Genomic DNA, 17,401 nt, shown 5'->3' on the forward strand with positions numbered 1-17,401 from the left:
GGAAGAATCACCCACTTCATAGTCATTAGTGAAAACATATTACCCCCTCATCAGCAACATAGTCAAGGTATACATACGGTCAAGACTGAATCTCTGGAAAATAAATGTCTATTAAAGAGTGTCTCAAAGTCCTGTCTAAAAGAGTCAGTCCGAACGACAGGAGGAAGCGCTTGCTCTCCTCGGGGTTCTGCACCTGCTAAGGGAAAAGATTCCATAAGGCGCATGCGCCCCTCCTACCCAGAGGCGCCCGCAACAGCCTCCGGGGACACTGCCACCTCTGTTCAGACCCCCGCTGTCCTGACGTGGCTCTGCTTTCGCTCGTCCAATCCCGGGCGCGCTTTTGCTCACGTGCCCCCAGGCGCCCAAAAGGCCGGGCCCCGCCCACGGCCGCTTACACTCGGAATCTGAGCCCAGGAAGCTCGAGAGTAACGTCCCGGGGCCAGGTGCGCATGCGCAGTGCGGCCGATGGGCGGGGCGGTGGCGATGTGCCCGCCGCGGAGCGGGACGGCCGGTCTGGCTGGCAGCCCGAGCTCCGTCGAGGGGGCGCGGCGTCGCGGCGGGTCGAGTCAGTCGGGTCCACACTCCTAGCCGGACCGCCGAAAGTAAACGCTCCAGCCGCCGATTCCGAGGCGCTCGCGAGTCCTCGCCCCCGCGGCCCGGCTCGCCGAGAGCCTGAGTGAGTCAGGGCCTCGCGGGCTGGGCGCCATGGACGCGAGCGCGCTGGAGCGGGACGCCGTGCAGTTTGCCAGGCTGGCGGTGCAGCGCGACCAGGAGGGCCGCTACCCCGAGGCCGTGTTCTACTACAAGGTCGGCGGCGGGCCGGGGGCCGGGGGCGGGGGCGGAGCCAGGGCCCTGAATGGGGCGGGGTCAATGGCGCGGGGGCGGGGCCCAGGCGGGGCGGGGCCGCCCTCCCACCTGTCCCGTGCCCTCTCGCGCAGGTGGGACCCAGAACCTCCGTTTGTCTCTCCCTGAGCTGTGGGCTGGCAGGTGCCGCCTCATTGCTGGTGGGGTGTGGTCTCTGATACACACACGGACACACATCTGTGCTAAAGGAATGCATGCCCATTAAGGAAAAATTTTGTTAAAAGAAAATAAGTTTCAGATGCTCAAAAATGTTTCTTGGTACTGGTGTTTGATGTCTGGCCCCAAACATGTTTTTCTATGCATTTTTGTGTGGCACACCTCTTTTTAAAAGAAAATTTGGTTGATCCTGTCTTTTAGTCTGTTCTTTTCACTGGAACTTAAAAGACAGAAAAGAACATTTCATGCAGTTTATCTTTACAAGAGAATCTTACAAAGACTAGTAGGTGGATCGTATTCCTTCCTTTGGAGGTGCACGCCCACGGACATTTAGGTTTATTCCAGGTTTCTGGCTACATAAGTGATTATGTGATTGCTGTCCCCGTAACTAGTGCTTTGTACATTCATAGAATACATCGTTTGCACAGATCACTTGTAATAAAACTGGTAAAGACAGCAGCATACCTGTCTCAGTTATACACTATACCAGCTACACATGAGAAACATCTTTGTGCCAGGCAGAAATGTCTATGCTGTCATTAGCGGTGGTCTGCTTTTTCTCAGGTCGCTATTTAATCAACTTGATTGTACAATCTATTTTGGTGTTTCAGAGCCATTCCTCTGAGAATAACTTCACAAAGGCAGAATTTTATTAAAACTCTTGTGTTTTTGTTTTGTGGGAAAAAAAAAACTGGCAAATACAAGTTTAAAATAGCGCCCTGTAAGATAACTTCCTTCTGGAGCCAGGCGTTGGCGCACCTGGTTAAGTGCTCACATTATAGTGCACAAGGACCCAGGTTCAAGTCCCTGGTCCCCATCTGCAAGGGAAAGCTTCATGAGTGTTGAAGCAGGTCTGCCGGTGCTACTCTTTTTCCCTCTTTTCCCCCTCCCCTCTCAATTTCTCTCTGTCTATCCAATAATAAATAAAATATATTTTTTTAAAAAGATAACTTCCTTCTAAAGCAAAAGAAACCCTGGGTGTGAGCACCTCCTGTTTTGTTACTGGACAAGATACTACATGTCATTCTGCAGGATTTTTCTTTTTTTATCCTTGAGAAAGCCAGACAAGTTTTTGTGTTTCTGGAAACTATAGTTACTTCATCAGATATTTATTGTTTTCTGATATGCTGTGTTTTTAAAAAAAATGTCTTTCATTATTAATCACTTTCAGATATATAAAATGCTGAAGGAAGCACAGAAGAGTGTTTAAATGTGGGTTCCCAGATTTGACCGCTGGCATCATATACACCAGACTGATGCTCTGGTTCACTCGTCCTCATTAATATTGTAATGGATAAATAAATAATATTTATCTTACCAGAGCACTGCTCAACTCTGACTTGAATTGAACCTGTGACCCCTGGGGATACTTGGAGGAAAGTCTGTTGTACCACTTGATGGCTTTGTCTCTGATGCCAATCAATAAATATTTTTAAAATGTAGAAGCTAGTGAAATAAAGTGAATGTCAGCAGTGTTAAACTAGACTTAATTTTTAAGTGAATTACTTGACAATTTATATTCAGTATAAGTAAATGGACTTACTATATGCTTACAAGTATGTTACATCGTGTGTTGAAATATATATAGCTATGATGAATTTAGTTAATAGTAGTACAGAAAATACAGTATTTAATGCTTACATGGAAAGTTATTCTTTTCTGCCCTGAAATATCTGGTACAGAACAGGAGGAAATGATGTCTTATCTATCCCTACAGTCTTTGAAGTTTCATTTAGAGTAAACCTGCATTCTTCCTACAGATTTTGCTAGATTCAGTGAAGTAACCTTCACCTTTCAAGGTAGATAAGTTGGAGTTTGATCTGTTGCATAAAGAAAAAGGAAAACAAAACATAACCCACAGCTAGTCCAAGAAAATGTTTATAATTCTTCCTGTCTACTTAAGTTCATAACATTTGAATGGTATGATAAAGTTGAAGGAAAGGCATCAATGACATTTCATTCATTTCTTTGACGGAAAGGTTACTAGTGTGCCTCACATTCTTTTTTTTGTCATCCATGGAGACCAGTAGTTTAAGTGTGGTACAGAAAATTCAAATTGAAATTCATTAATTTTCTTGTAGGAAGCTGCACAAGCCTTAATTTACGCTGAGATGGCAGGATCAGGTCTAGAACGTATTCAGGACAAAATTAATGAGTATTTGGAAAGAGTTCAAGCTTTACATTCAGCAGGTTAGTACAAGACAACTAAATTTGTCACTTTATTTTTCGTTTCTCCCATCATGTATTTCCCCTGGGTGTTGCTCTCTTTGTTTCATCTGTGGATCTTGATCCTAACTCTCTTGCTGCTCATTCTTCTTTTGGTAAAAATATCTTTGAAAAAGTCATAATAGGAATTAAGTGGTAGGTTTGTGAAGACGTTTAGGAATATTATCAGCCAGTCTCTTCTGACAGCTGTCAGCATGGTGAGTTACCAACATTTAAACAACTTATCATTGGCAGGATCAGAATCAGAATATGGTAAAAGTCTTTTCATGGGAGCTGAGTGGTAGGTAGCGCAGCGGGTTAAGCGCAGGTGGCGCAAAGCACAAGGACCGGCATAAGGATCCCAGTTCGAGCCCCCGGCCCCCCACCTGCAGGGGAGTCGCTTCACAAATGGTGAAGCAGGTCTGCGGCTGTCTATCTTTCTCTGCCCCTCTCTGTCTTCCTCTCCTCTCTCCATTTCTCTCTGTCCTGTCCAACAATGACGACATCAACAACAAGAAAACAACAAGGGCAACAAAAGGGAATAAATAAATATTTAAAAAAAATTTTTTTTAAAAGTCTTTTCATACATATACACATACACATACACATATACATATGAACACTCTCAGCCACAACCTGGGTCCACGCACCAGGACCCCAAGGTTCTCTTCAGTGCTTCCCTCCCCCTTTCTTTCCCAAAATCCTTTTCTTTGATGTACACACCATGCCCAGTTAAGATTAAATGACTGCTCTTAAATGAAGTTTATTCAAGATTAAACTTCCAACAGTGAGTTTAATCTCCCATGTCAGTATCTTAACCTCAAGGCCTTAACTAAACTCTTTCAAACCACATCTCGGAAAAGGACTTTGTAAACATAAACGTGGGACAACTTGGATTTATTTTTGTAAACAGTGTAACAAATACTGTGACACAACTATACTTAAGTTCAGTGATCACAGTTTTGTTGGTTAGAGGTACGCAGTCCCTGCCTGTCCAAATCTGCTGTGCTCATGGACCGAAAAGAGCATGATCATATATATGAATTTGACTTTTTTTTTTTTTGTCTGTAGCTATATACTAGAATCACAAGCAGCTTAGGGATTTTTTTTTAAAACTTCTGTATCGCCTGATAGACTTTATATTACTACTACTACTCATTATCACTACTCACTCTGGATAGATACGAATAGTTATAAGTGCATAGTTATGATAACATAGATTTGATTATTTGAATTCTTGTTATGACAATTCCTTTGGAGTCAGGGTATTGATAGTTTAGTTTAGATGATACCCAGAAGTTTCATGTACTAAGAAGTGGACAGCCTAAGTATAAGGACCTCACTCCATACAAAGGTACACTGATTCATGTATTCAAAATACCATGTAATTCAAAGGAAATTAATTTCCACAGATAAATAATGACATTCTTAAATGTAATTGCCCAATATAACCTTGTTTCAGAAACAATACTTTCAAATAAAATTATCTTTGAAGTATAGAAACTTGCATGCTTTCAAAATATCTTGCCAGTCAAAGGAACTTTATTACCTGGCCAAATAAATGAAGACATTCAGTTTATAAGTGTTATAAACTTATAAATAGGATATTAAGTCACAGAACAAGACAACCCTAGTCTCTGGGAAAACTGAAGTAAAATATAAAAGCACTTTGAAAGCATAATATACCTTTTAATTGTTTCGCCAGGTTTTTTAACCCATTTTTTTCTTTAAAATTATTTATATTCAATAACAAGAGAGGGAGAGTGAGAACTGCAGGGGCAGGGAAACCAGAGCATCACTCTGGAACTGCAGTGCTGGGGAGTGAACGTGGGACTTGCTGCGTCCAGCTCTAACTCTCTAGATACTGCGCCTCTTCCTGGGCTGCTGGACCCATATTTTTTATTTGCTTTTCAACAAATGGAATCTAATCTACAGAAAATGAGACTTCCCATAACTCTCATCCTCAGCAGAAAAGTCCTTTTTTCAAATGAAAGCCTTTTTCAGAATAATATTTGTTTATAGTTTCTTAAAATTAAGATTAAAAAAAGAAAGGAAATGTTAATCAATCTTAAGAGTTTTTTTTTTTTAATCTTGCTGAACTTGTTTGACAGTGTCTTAAAAATAATGTGTTGTGGGAGTCGGGCTGTAGCACAGCGGGTTAAGCGCAGGTGGCGCTAAGCTCAAGGACCGGCGTCAGGATCCCGGTTCGAGCCCCCGGCTCCCCACCTGCAGGCAGGTCCCTTCACAGGTGGTGAAGCAGGTCTGCAGGTGTCTGTCTTTCTCTCCCTCTCTGTCTTACCCTCCTCTCTCCATTTCTCTCTGTCCTATCCAACAACAATGACATCAGTAATAACTACAACAATAAAACAACAAGGGCAACAAAAGGGAATAAATAAATTAAATTAAATTAAAAAAAAAAAAAGTGTTGTTCCCTGAATGTCTCAATTTACATATTATTTAATTACATAATGACTTATAAATTCTACTAGAAATGAAATATATTTATATGATGTTTCTTTTTGCCTTTAGTTCAGTCAAAGAGTGCTGATCCTTTGAAATCAAAGCATCAGTTGGACTTAGAGCGAGCACATTTCCTTGTTACACAAGCTTTTGATGAAGATGAGAAGGGGAATGTTGACGACGCTATAGAATTGTATACAGAAGCTGTGGACCTCTGCCTGAAAACGGTATGCAGAGAGAGAGAGATCCAGGCTTCAGCTAGTCAGATCAGACTAAGCGATCTCTCCCTCACTAAGGGATACAAAAGTACTGTCTCATTAAAGTAGCCAAGGTACTCCCTAAAATATAATGTGTAGATAATAACGAGTCTTGGGGCTGGATGTCTGGCGCACCTGGTTGAGCACACATTTACAATGTGCAAGGACCCAGGTTCGAGTTCCCGGTCTCCACCTGCAGGGGGAAAGCTTTGCTTTGTGAAGCAGGGCTGTGGTGTCTGTCTGCCTCTTTTCCTCTCTATCCCCAATTCCCTCTTGATTTCTGGCTGCCTCTATCCAATAAATAAGTAAAGGTAATAAAAAGTTTTTAAAAAATAAATTAAATAACAAGTCTTGCCATCTTACTGGATATTTAACAATACTAAGGTTGAGTCATTAGGCTGCTTTTTTTTTTTTTAGGTCAAGATGTATATTTGCATTTCTGTATGCTCACAGACTCATTAACTTATAAAAGGAATTCTGTTCCTGTTCTTTGTGTGAGTTCATTACCATCTATGAACTTAGAACAGACTTCCACTTTATGTACACGTGTACTGATTTCATATGCTGAAGAATGAAGCAGTGGTTTGGAAAAAGTCTGTTATTCTAGTGTAAAATCTGTATGCTGAGTGCCTCTTACTACTCCCTGAAGGGCCCTGGTTGGAGCCGTCAGCTCTCAGGGGCATTTAGTGCACAAGAGTTAAACATTTGCTAGGAGGATGAGGCAAAGAAAGAAAGCAGTGGTCTCTGTCCTGTGCAGAGGGCTGCCCTTTTTTTTTTTTTGGTCCAGGGTCTCTGCAGCTGTCTGAGATAGGCCTGGTCTTTGAGATTCTGCCACCCAGCCTTTATGTCCTATGAGGTGTCATCCAGTTATCACCTGCTTGCATTAGGTGACCTGAAAGTTTACTTCAGTGACAGGTCTCTTTTTTTAAAAAAAATAATTTCTCCTTCTTTTATGTTTAATTTTATTATCTTTATTTATAGAGACAGCCAGAAACCAAGAGGGTTGGGTAGAGAGAGAGAGAGAGGGTGAGAGAGAAAGACACCTGCAGCATTACTTCACCAATTGCAAAGCTTCCCCCAGCAGGTGGGGACTGGGGGCTTGAACCCAGGTCCTTGTACATTTTAACATGTGCACTCAGCCAGGTGTACCATGACCTGGCCCTGAGGACTTTCCAATTCTATTTTAACTGATATCTTTAGGGTGAAAATCAAATGTCTTATTTATTTCCTCCTAAGTTCAGAATGTATAATGTACATTGTAAGTTTTTTGGTCTAGAAATGCCAAGCATAATAAAAGTCATGCTTCAGAATCTCTCTCTTTCTCTTAAGTCTTATGAAACTGCTGATAAAACTCTGCAAAATAAATTGAAGCAGCTGGCTCGACAGGCACTAGATAGGTGAGTTTTGGTCACTCCACGTTCTTGTCTATGCATGATGGCATGCCATATCATTTTAGTGTAACAGGTTTGTAAAGTGTATGGTAGAACTCAAAGTAACTCTGTCTTTAATTTGAGATCTGTAACACTTGTTGAGTGAACTTAGTCCTACCCTGCCCCCTGCCACCAACACATTTTGTTTCGTTGTCTGCTTTGTATAAAGTAAAATGATTATTATATTTGAAATGGAAGTCTCCCTTTTGGTGCATAGTAGCAGACTTCCAAAGAACCTCCCAGAGCTGATACTACACATGGAGAAATTGAGAGTGAGGCTCCTTACAGCCGTGCCTGAACCGCAAATCGTACAACATGCACAGCCCGTTCAGAAGAGCACTAGTCCGTCCTTTGTTGTATTCTGTTTGCTTTTGTCTTCTGTGGCGCCAGAAGTTGAACTTAAGTGCCCCGCATATGCAAAGCATGTGCTCCACTGCTGAGCCGTCTTCTCACCTAGAATGTCAATTTCCCAATGAGAACTGACCATTCTGTGCTAGCAAAGGAGTTGTATGTCTGAGGCCCTGGGTTCAGGCTTCATCTCTGTATATGCCAGAACAATGTTCTGATTTGCTCTCTTACACACAGGCACATAAATAAATCATTGAAGTGCAGTCTCCAATGCTGCCATCCTGCATATTTCTACATTAATATCCATTCCCATAACTCTTACTACTGTGTGAGTTACATGCAATTTATCAGTTTGGCACGTTTGTTCCTAATGTCTGTGTCCCGTCCAACCCCATTCTCTGAATACTCCCTTTCTGAGGGTGGAGATACCGTCTGTTTTGTTCATTGCTGTAACCAGATGTCTGACACGGTACACAAACATGTAGTTTGTTTTCAGTAGGTATTTGGTGAAAGAATGACTGAATTTATGACTCTTGACAAGTGCTATCGACATTGGAAATGGGTGGAAATCGTTTTTATTTGTTACAGAATGGATTGATGCAGTCACCTACTTTTGAGACTCTGACTAGGTAGTTGTACCTCATTGTTTTTTCTTTCTTTTTTTTCTTATTGATGTAAAACAATCATCCCTCCTTTTCATTACTAGGAACTTTTAGTTCAAATTCATGAAGAGTTAGCTGGGCACTTGACACATGGTTATCATCTTCATTTTGACTTCTTTCACAAACTGGAATCACTGATGGCGTTTATTACATATATGCATAACCCGCTCAGTAGTCTCTTGACTCCATCTTAAGCCCAGAGGGCACAGGTCAGTCATGGGTTCCTTTGAGGACCTGTTCAGAATTACTGAGCTTCTCTCTAGGAAGAACATACACTTCTTTATGTATAATTTCAGAATGTTCACAAGACTCCTAAAGCTCTCACATGTACCTCCAGTTAAGATTTTCTGCTTTTCAGCTTGTGTGTTCTTTGACACTGCAGAATTAGCATTCCCTTCCATCTGTGAGAGGCCTTCTGTGACCCCACGCCTGCTCTCACCTTACCTCTAGCCTCTAGTGTGCTTTTCATAGGGGCCCCACCCATCCTTTTGACATGACTCTAATTCACTATGCTATTTCATACTTCTAGACTTGTACACATCCTATTCTCTTTCTAGAGTGCTTTCTTAACCACCCCTCTGACCCCCACCCCCACTTCCATGGACTTCTGTCATTTCCAAGAAGCATTTCCTGACTTGCCCTCTTTCTACTCACTGAGGTAACGTGTTCTGTGCACTCACTTACATGTAATACATCCATCCTGGCAACTGTTTCTTTTGATGAAATTGGTTTTTCTTTCCTCAAAGAACTAGGAACATCTTTTTTTTTTTTAATTTTTTTAAAATTATCTTTATTGGATAGGGACATCCAGACATTGAGAGGGAAGGGGGAGCTAGAGAGGCAGAGAGAAAGAGAGACACCTGCAGCACTACTTCACCACTTGCAAAGCTTTCCCCCTGCAGGTGGGAACCAGGGGCTCGAACCCAGGTCCTTGAGCGCTGTAACATGCGCTCAACCAGGTGCGTCACCACCCGGCCCCCGAAGTAGGAACACCTTGAGGGTAGGGACTGTATACATTCTTGTATTTCTGTCGGACATGCAAGAAGTGCTCAGTTAGTGCCACAGATCCAGTTTCCTTTGCAAAAAAAGACTTCACGTAATCTTTGGAAGTAGCTTACATTATGAAACTACATACTTACGTGGACTAGCCTGTTTAGTTAGACTTTATTTACTACTTTTACATTAATATTGTTTGACTAGTTTTTGATAGAAGTTTTATTTCTGAAAAAAAATTAAAAGATGAGCAAAATACTAGAATGATTTTCCTGTACCTCTTTCTGTTGTAGAGCAGAAGCATTGAGTGAACCACTAACCAAACCATTATGCAAAATCAAATCAACAAATATTAAACCAAAGCCACCTCCAACGAGAACACATTTTCCACTGGGAGCTAATCCTTTCCATGAAAAACCTCAGCCATTTGTAAGTCCACAATCATGTGATGCACAAGGACAGAAATATACAGCAGAAGAAATAGAAGTTCTCAGGTAAATCTATTTTTGATTCATTGTAATGATTACTTTTAATGCTACTCCTACAAATCTGTTCTCTTTGCCTAGAAAAATTGCATACCTTGGTGTATTGCCCCAAAGAGCAAAGGACTCTGGGGAAGGAGGATTAGAGTGTATGGGGGTGAAGCTTGGGGGAGCTTTGGGGGGTCTTAGAGCATGGTGGTAGAAAAGGCCCTTCACGGGGGTGAGAGTATTTTGAAGACACCCGTCATGGAGAGATGAGAAATTAAACCCATGTACCAACAACTCTGTTATAAATCATTAATCCCCCCCCCCAATAAGATGATATAAAAAAGAAGAAAAATTACATAGCAACCATTATATTGGGTTATCAGAAAACTCATGATGTATTTTCTTTAAAAAAAATTTTTTTTAATTATCTTTATTTATCTGATAGAGACAGCCAGAAATTGAGAAGAAGGGGATGATAGAGAAGGAAAGAGGCAGACACCTCCAGCCCTGCTTCACCACTTGTGAAGCTTTCCCCCTGCAGTTGGGAACTGGGGGTTCGAACCCAGGTCCTTGTACATTGTAATACGTGCACTCAACCAGATGCGCCACCATCCAACCCCTCAAAATGTATTTTTCTATGCAAAAATATGTCATGACTTTTCCGACAAACCACTAATGCAATGAGGACGAAGAAGGGTGACTTTGGAGCCGAGAGACTATCAGAGTTGAGCATCTGGCCTACTCAGCATCTCTGTTCCCACATACACAGCTGAAATGCATACTACAGCAAAACAACTCTGTTTCTGCTTAACACAGTGTAGCTTTTCTTCATAACAGGTGAAAAGTTCTCATTCTTTCAAGATAAAGATACACATAGTGACTCCATTTCCCGACTATTAACCAAATCTCAAATCCATAGTCTTACTGAAGATTGTTACCTGAAGACTTAAGTTGTAAAGTTGTCCTGCAGCTACTTAATGAGGGAATAAAATGAGGGAAGGGCACAGAAGGAAACAGCCGACAGGCACAAATAAACAGAGATTCAAAATAAGGGAAGTATGCAGCTCTTAGAGACCATGTTTCCTGGAGTGTGGTTCTTCTTCCACTTCCCACTCCATAATCTCACTAGGAAATAGGAAGAAAAGATTTTCCAGAAACGTGAATGCCATCTCTTTTAAATTCCAGAATCACTAAGCCAGTTGCTTTCTCCCTGTGGGCTTAGAGAATGGAAATCACTTTCTGTCCCAGTGCCAAACATACTTTCCTGGCACACTTATAAACCTATCTTGACACCATTGTTGAAAAAAATGACTCTCACTGAATGGTAAGGAATCACTTATTTCCTGGTATTTAACCTTTTTGTGAAAATGACCAAGTAAAGGTACCAACAACATGAGATTTTAACTTTATAGCAGTAGTATACCTTGCCATTAAAATTTTAAATTTAAATGAGATTGATAGTTAAGGTCGATTTGAATGTTTACATCATTTTCTTATGTGTTATAGGACAACATCAAAAATAAATGGGATAGAATATGTCCCATTTATGAATATTGATCTGAGGGAACGTTTTGCCTACCCAATGCCTTTCTGGTAAGCAAGCACTATTGCAGTATTTCCTTCTAAGAGTGTTTTAATTTTCCCTTTTTTTTCTGTACTCCTAGGGTCAGTTTAATTTATAGATTTTACGTTAAAATTTGTGATTAAGAAGCTTGGTGAAGTATGACTATGGAAAGGAGGTTGGGCAACCTAGCCAGAGCACCTCTGCTATCTTTGCCAGCTAGTGGCACATGTGACTTTTTTTTTTTTTTTTTTTTTTTACCAGAGCACTTATCAGCTCTGGTTTATGGTGGTGTGAACTGAACCAAGAACCAAGAACCTTGCAGCCTCGGGCATGAGAGTCTCTTTGCTTAACCATTATGCTGTCTACCCCCACCCCACGTGTGACTATCCTTTTTTCCTAGCAGTCTACTTTGTGCCTAGTACACTACCTGGTACAAAGGCAATTCTCAGTAAATGTTGAATTAATGTTTAAATCACAGTGTAAATACAAGTTACATAGAGATTGAATGGAAAAGTAGAATAGAATGACACTGCTACCATTTACTAAGGAGATAACAGTTTAAAATAAGGGTAAATTATAAAAGTGGTGACCTAGTCTTCTAAGACAGTGGTAGCTTATGTCAAGAGCTTTTTGTTTGGTTCAGGATACCTAGTTTCTAGTCATCCTAAGGAAATCATAATTTCATCAAAGATACTTATAAGGAGCATTCACCAAAACATAAGTTACAGCAGAAAGTTACTAAAAACAAATGAAATATCGGGGCCAGGCAGTGACGCACCTGGTAAAGCTCATACATTACAGCGCACAGGGACCCGGGTTCAAGCCCCTGGTCCCCATCTGCAGGGGGAAAGCTTCACGAGTGGTGAAGCAGGGCTGCAGGTGTGTCTCTGTCTCTCTCCCTCTTTATCTCCCTCTCCGCTCTCCATTTCTCTGTCTCTATCCGATAAAAAACCAAGTATCTGATAATACGGGAATGACTAAGTAGCGGCATATCTAATAATATTACATGACATTCACCCATAGAAATATGTCCTGTGACTCGGGAAATGATTCAGAGGATGAAATAGATGGATTATCACTTGTGAGGCCCTGGGTTCAGTCTCTGGCACTACTTGGGAGTACGTGGGCAGTAAATACTACGGGGTCTCCATGAGCAGTGGAGGAGTGCTCTGCTCTCCCGTCTGCTTTCCCCATTTTTATTTTTTTCCTTCAAAATGCAGAATGAAAAATTAAAGAAGCCATTCCATGGCATCATGCATACACAAGGCCTTGAGTTCATTCCCGTGTATATTCTTTAAAAAATTATTGGGAAAATTACTGCAGTATAATCATTATAAGATAGAAAATTAGGCATGTATAAAAAAGTTAAAGAAAAATATATACTAGCCAAGTTCTCTTTTGTGTATATACTTTATAGAATTATGTTTATTGATACACTTGTTATACCTATATGCATATATATATATATATCTGTACAGGTATAAATTCATATTCTGTAAATGTGTTTATAGAATGATATTAAATGTACATCAGAATGCAGTGGTTATTTCTAGGTAGCAAAATTGAACAGCTTAAAAATATTTTTGTAGCTTTACATTTTTGGCAATGAATGTGTCATTAGAAACAAAGTCAGAATTGCGTAATTGTTGTTGTCGTCACCAGGGCTTCAGCACTCCTTTCTTGACTTTTTCAGATGGGGGGGGGGGTTTCCTCCAGGCCTGAGTGCTCCCATGTGCAGGCCCCCTTCTGTTACAGTTATAGTAAAATATTTATATAAAATATAAAGTCAGGGGTCCCTTAGTGACAGGGGTGCTGTCTGAGAAGTGAATTCATATGCCATTGTGTGAATGTCGGACAGTGTAAAAATCACAGACTTACGTAGTGTAGCCTTCACTTAGGCCTTAGGGCATAAGCTGTTGAGACCACCATCATATGTGCAAACCACCCCTTGACCAAAATATTGTTAAGTAGCTCACACCTATAACTTTGCATCAGTTACTGTAGTAAGTTCTTAAATGGTTGTATCCAAATAGAGATATAAACTTGATGTTCCAACTTTATATAACAAATAAGACAAATTGTTTTTATTGCCTTTATTGTAGAATATCCATCCATAAGAATAATATCAAGTTTTCCAGAAATTAAAAAAACATGGAAAAATGCTTACACCATAAGACTCCAGTATTTGTCACAGTTAGTTCACTTTTCTTTTGCATGTGATCACATGTCCACCTGCCCTCCATACTAAGTGTGAACTTGAACATGAGCTTTATTAAATCTCATCCCAGTGCATAGCATAGTAACTGACACCTAGTGGGCAGTCAGTACATAGTGAACTGAATTTGGGGCAAAATAGAAAATAAGAACTGGGAGTCGGGTGGTAGCATAGCGGGTTAAGCGCACATGGCGCAAAGCACAAGGACCGGCGTAAGGATCCCAGTTCGAGCCCCCAGCTTGGCACCTGCAGGGGAGTCGCTTCACAGGCGGTGAAGCAGGTCTGCAGGTGTCTGTCTTTCTCTCCTCCTCTCTGTCTTCCCCTCCTCTCTCCATTTCTCTCTGGCCTATCCAACAGTGATCATCAACAACAACAATAATAACTACAACGACAATAAAAAGACAAGGGCAACAAAAGGGAAAATAAATAAATAAATAAAATTTAAAAAAAAGAACTAAGATTAACTGGTAAGATTGTTTAAAATGGTTTCCTACATAATTGTGGAGAAAATAATTAGAAAAAGAGTCAGCAGTAACATTTTAATATGAAAAGATGACGAGTGATTTATGTTGTCACCGGGGCTGTAGCACTCCATTCTTGGCTTTTTCCGATGGAGGAAGGAGTGATGCTGCAGCCTGGCGCTTCCTCCAGACCTGAGTGTTCCCAAGTGGGAAAGTTCCACTGAAAAACTGGCTAGAGAAATCAAACAAACATGCATTTGTATTCTGCTTTTGTATTACTTTTAAAATCATAAAATGGGCAGTCGATTGAGAGTCAGCGTAAGGACCTATAGCCTCCACGGTCCTTTTAGCTTGTATCATTAATAGCTCCATTTTATTGAAACAAATTCTTTTAAAAAAAAAAAAAAAAAAACAAATTCTTGAATATAAAACTTCACTAAATTAAACTACGTGTTAGATTCTTCAATAGCAGTGAACCTCAGTCGCTTTTATGGTCAGCTACCTATGTGTATGATTTTATTTGAAGAGATGATCAGACTGACTGGTTGAGTGTAAGAAGTCGTATATAGGGCTGGAGAGATAGCATATTGGTTATGCAAAAGATTTTCTTGCTTGACAAAAGCATCAGAGACCCCAGGTTCAATCCCTAGCTCCACCCTAAACCAGAGATAAACGGTGCTCTGGCCTTTCAGGCTCTTTCTGTATCTCTCTTTTCATATTAATAAAATGATTTTTAAAAAGACATGTATATATGACTGGAGAGCATTCTGGGATGACATAGGAACAGCTGTGACATGCTGGGAAAAATCACTAGGAGTTTTTATGTTGTTTTTGAGTCATCTTTTTAGATTAATTTTATTACTGTTATTTAATTTTTATTATTTCAGTGATAGATGGGGCAAGCTGCCATTATCACCTAAGCAAAAAGCTACTTTTTCCAAATGGGTACGACCAGAAGACCTTACCAATAATCCTACAATGATTTATACGGTATCCAGTTTTAGCATAAAGCAGGTAAACATTTTTATGTTATTCCATATGAAAACAAATACAATAATTTGAATATAGTTTGAATTTTTCTTAAATAGCTATGTAGTCTGATGAGTTCAGGTGTGTTCAGGGTGGTATGGCCGTGGACAAGTATCATATATTCGGATGCATGAGCATAACTGGAAAACAGTTCATTCTGAGTAGCTTGACTTACGCATGCTGAGATAATGTTAAATGTGGGAGCTGTTCTGGGTAAGCCCAGGTTTACACACACCCTCCTGATCAGTGTGTGCTTACCCAGGAGAAAACTGAGACTCTACATCTCACCTTTGATACGGGAATAGAGAGAAAAGAAGACAGTGGGCTTATTTGAAAATACTTCTTTGTGAACCAGTGACAATAAGTTTTGCTGTGAAGTTATAGCTACGTGTATATGCATTTATTTATTTTAAAGAAATACCTGCATAAGTCCACTGCTCCCAGTAGACTTTTTTTTTCTTTTTCTTTTTCTTTTTATAGAGGGTCAGAGACAGAGAGAAATAGAGTGGGAGAGAGAGACACATGCAGCACTGCTCCATGACTTGTGAAGCTTTTCACCTGCAGGTGGGGACCTGAGGCTTGAACCCAGGTCCTGGACTATGGTAATGTGTGTACTCTATCATGTGTGTCTCCACCTGAGTCCTAGTCACAGATACTTAAATATAATTGTTCTGAAATACTATGATTCAAGGATCTTCTGATGTGCATATTTCCGTAAATTGACCATAACATAATAAGCCAAATTTTAAAGATGTGTTTATTTTTATTAAATGTTATTATCAGTAGTAGTAGTATATTTATTTATTATTTTTTTGACTAGAGCATAGCTCAGTTTTGGCTGGTGGTGATACAGGGGATTGAACCTGGGACTTTGGAGCCTCAGGCGTCGGTCTCTTTGCATAACCATTATGCTATCTACCTGTGCCCACATTTAATTTTTGTCATCAAAATAGTATGACTGAGTGAGTGATATTGTATCCATGTAAGGACTACGTCACTCATGTTTAATTACTCTAAATTAAGAATATTAATATAACTTTGATTTTTCTAGGATGTTTGATTAAAATTTGTATGAGTTGGTCCAGATATTTCATATTAAAAGTCAGTTCCTAGGGACAATGCTTGTATTTTGTAGTAATGTTGAAACTCCCCGGATGGATGAATGACTATATTAACACATTCTTATTACCAGACAATAGTATCAGATTGTTCCTTTGTGGCATCACTGGCTATCAGTGCAGCTTATGAAAGACGGTTTAATAAGAAGTTGATTACCAGGTAAATTCTTATATTTTTCCCTGTAGCCCTTTTCATAGAATTGCCTTTTAACTGGAAATTTAAAACTTAGCCCATATGAAGAGGACATGTTACCTAGAACATTAAGTTCCTTGTGTGTTAAGCAGATGATTTGTGATGTGAAAAGATTTGCTGAAAATCTAAGAACTGGCACATATATAGTAAAATACTATATGTAGAGTGCACATATCCTGACTAGTGAGAGCAAAGGAAAATGTTACTGTTCTAGGTAGACTGTACTGTGTGACAGCTGCTATCATGCTATCATACTAAATACTTGGGGGGGGGGGGCGGGCGGTAGCGCAGCAGGTTAAGCGCACATGGCGCAAAGCGTAAGGACCGGCATAAGGATCCCGGTTCCAGCCCCCAGCTCCCCACCTGCAGGGGGGTCGCCCTCTCCCCCTCTCTGTCTTCCCCTCCTCTCTCAATTTCTCTCTGTCCTATCCAACAACAACAATAGCAATAATGGCACAATAACAACAACAAAATGGAAAAAAATGGCCTCTAGGAAGCAGTGGATTCATAGTGCAGGCACCAAGCCCCAGTGATAACCCTGGAGGCAAAAAAAAAAAAGTATACTTGAAGTGAACTAGTCTGAATTGAGATGGGTTGTAAGTATAAATACATCAGATTTAAGACCTTTAGCAAAAAAAGAAGTTTAGCACACTAAAGTAAACTTGGAAAGCATCTCAAAATTTTATACTGATTATATATTTGAATTGCATATACTCAGATAAAGTATATTATTGAGATTAATCTCACCTTTTTCATTTAATATGACCACTGAACAATATAAAAAATATAAAATAGCATAATTGTGTTGTCTAAACTGCTTTTCGAATGTACTGAAATTTTACTGAAATACTATTTCCATTTTTAAGACTTATCTGACTTCAAATAAGCATTGTAATTTTTTTTCTTATAATTTTTGTGTTCTCAAAGATTAATTAGATACCAAACCATAGTTTCAGGCAATTTATGATCTTGGATA

At 40.0% G+C, this 17,401-nt stretch overlaps 1 protein-coding gene across 6 annotated transcripts in view; it reads left to right on the plus strand.

Annotated features, from left to right (window-relative positions):
- Positions 1-442: 442 nt before the first annotated feature.
- The window catches only part of CAPN7 (calpain 7), a 39,319-nt gene continuing 22,360 nt past the window's right edge, over positions 443-17,401 (plus strand). For 3 of the 6 annotated variants that reach the window (XM_060180825.1, XM_060180830.1, XM_060180827.1), the window contains exons 1-8: positions 443-807; positions 3,102-3,210; positions 5,755-5,912; positions 7,272-7,339; positions 9,669-9,869; positions 11,352-11,438; positions 14,973-15,099; positions 16,307-16,392. In XM_060180825.1, coding sequence (XP_060036808.1) covers positions 706-807; positions 3,102-3,210; positions 5,755-5,912; positions 7,272-7,339; positions 9,669-9,869; positions 11,352-11,438; positions 14,973-15,099; positions 16,307-16,392 — 938 coding nt within the window. In that variant the 5' untranslated portion in view covers positions 443-705. Of the gene's footprint in view, positions 808-3,101; positions 3,211-5,754; positions 5,913-7,271; positions 7,340-7,591; positions 7,645-8,308; positions 8,350-9,668; positions 9,870-11,351; positions 11,439-14,972; positions 15,100-16,306; positions 16,393-17,401 lie in introns of those variants that run through there. The other 3 variants (XM_060180826.1, XM_060180828.1, XM_060180829.1) reach the window with 3 other exon arrangements.

This window comes from Erinaceus europaeus, chromosome 21, assembly GCF_950295315.1.
Source record: "Erinaceus europaeus chromosome 21, mEriEur2.1, whole genome shotgun sequence".
Lineage (NCBI taxonomy): Eukaryota > Metazoa > Chordata > Mammalia > Eulipotyphla > Erinaceidae > Erinaceus > Erinaceus europaeus.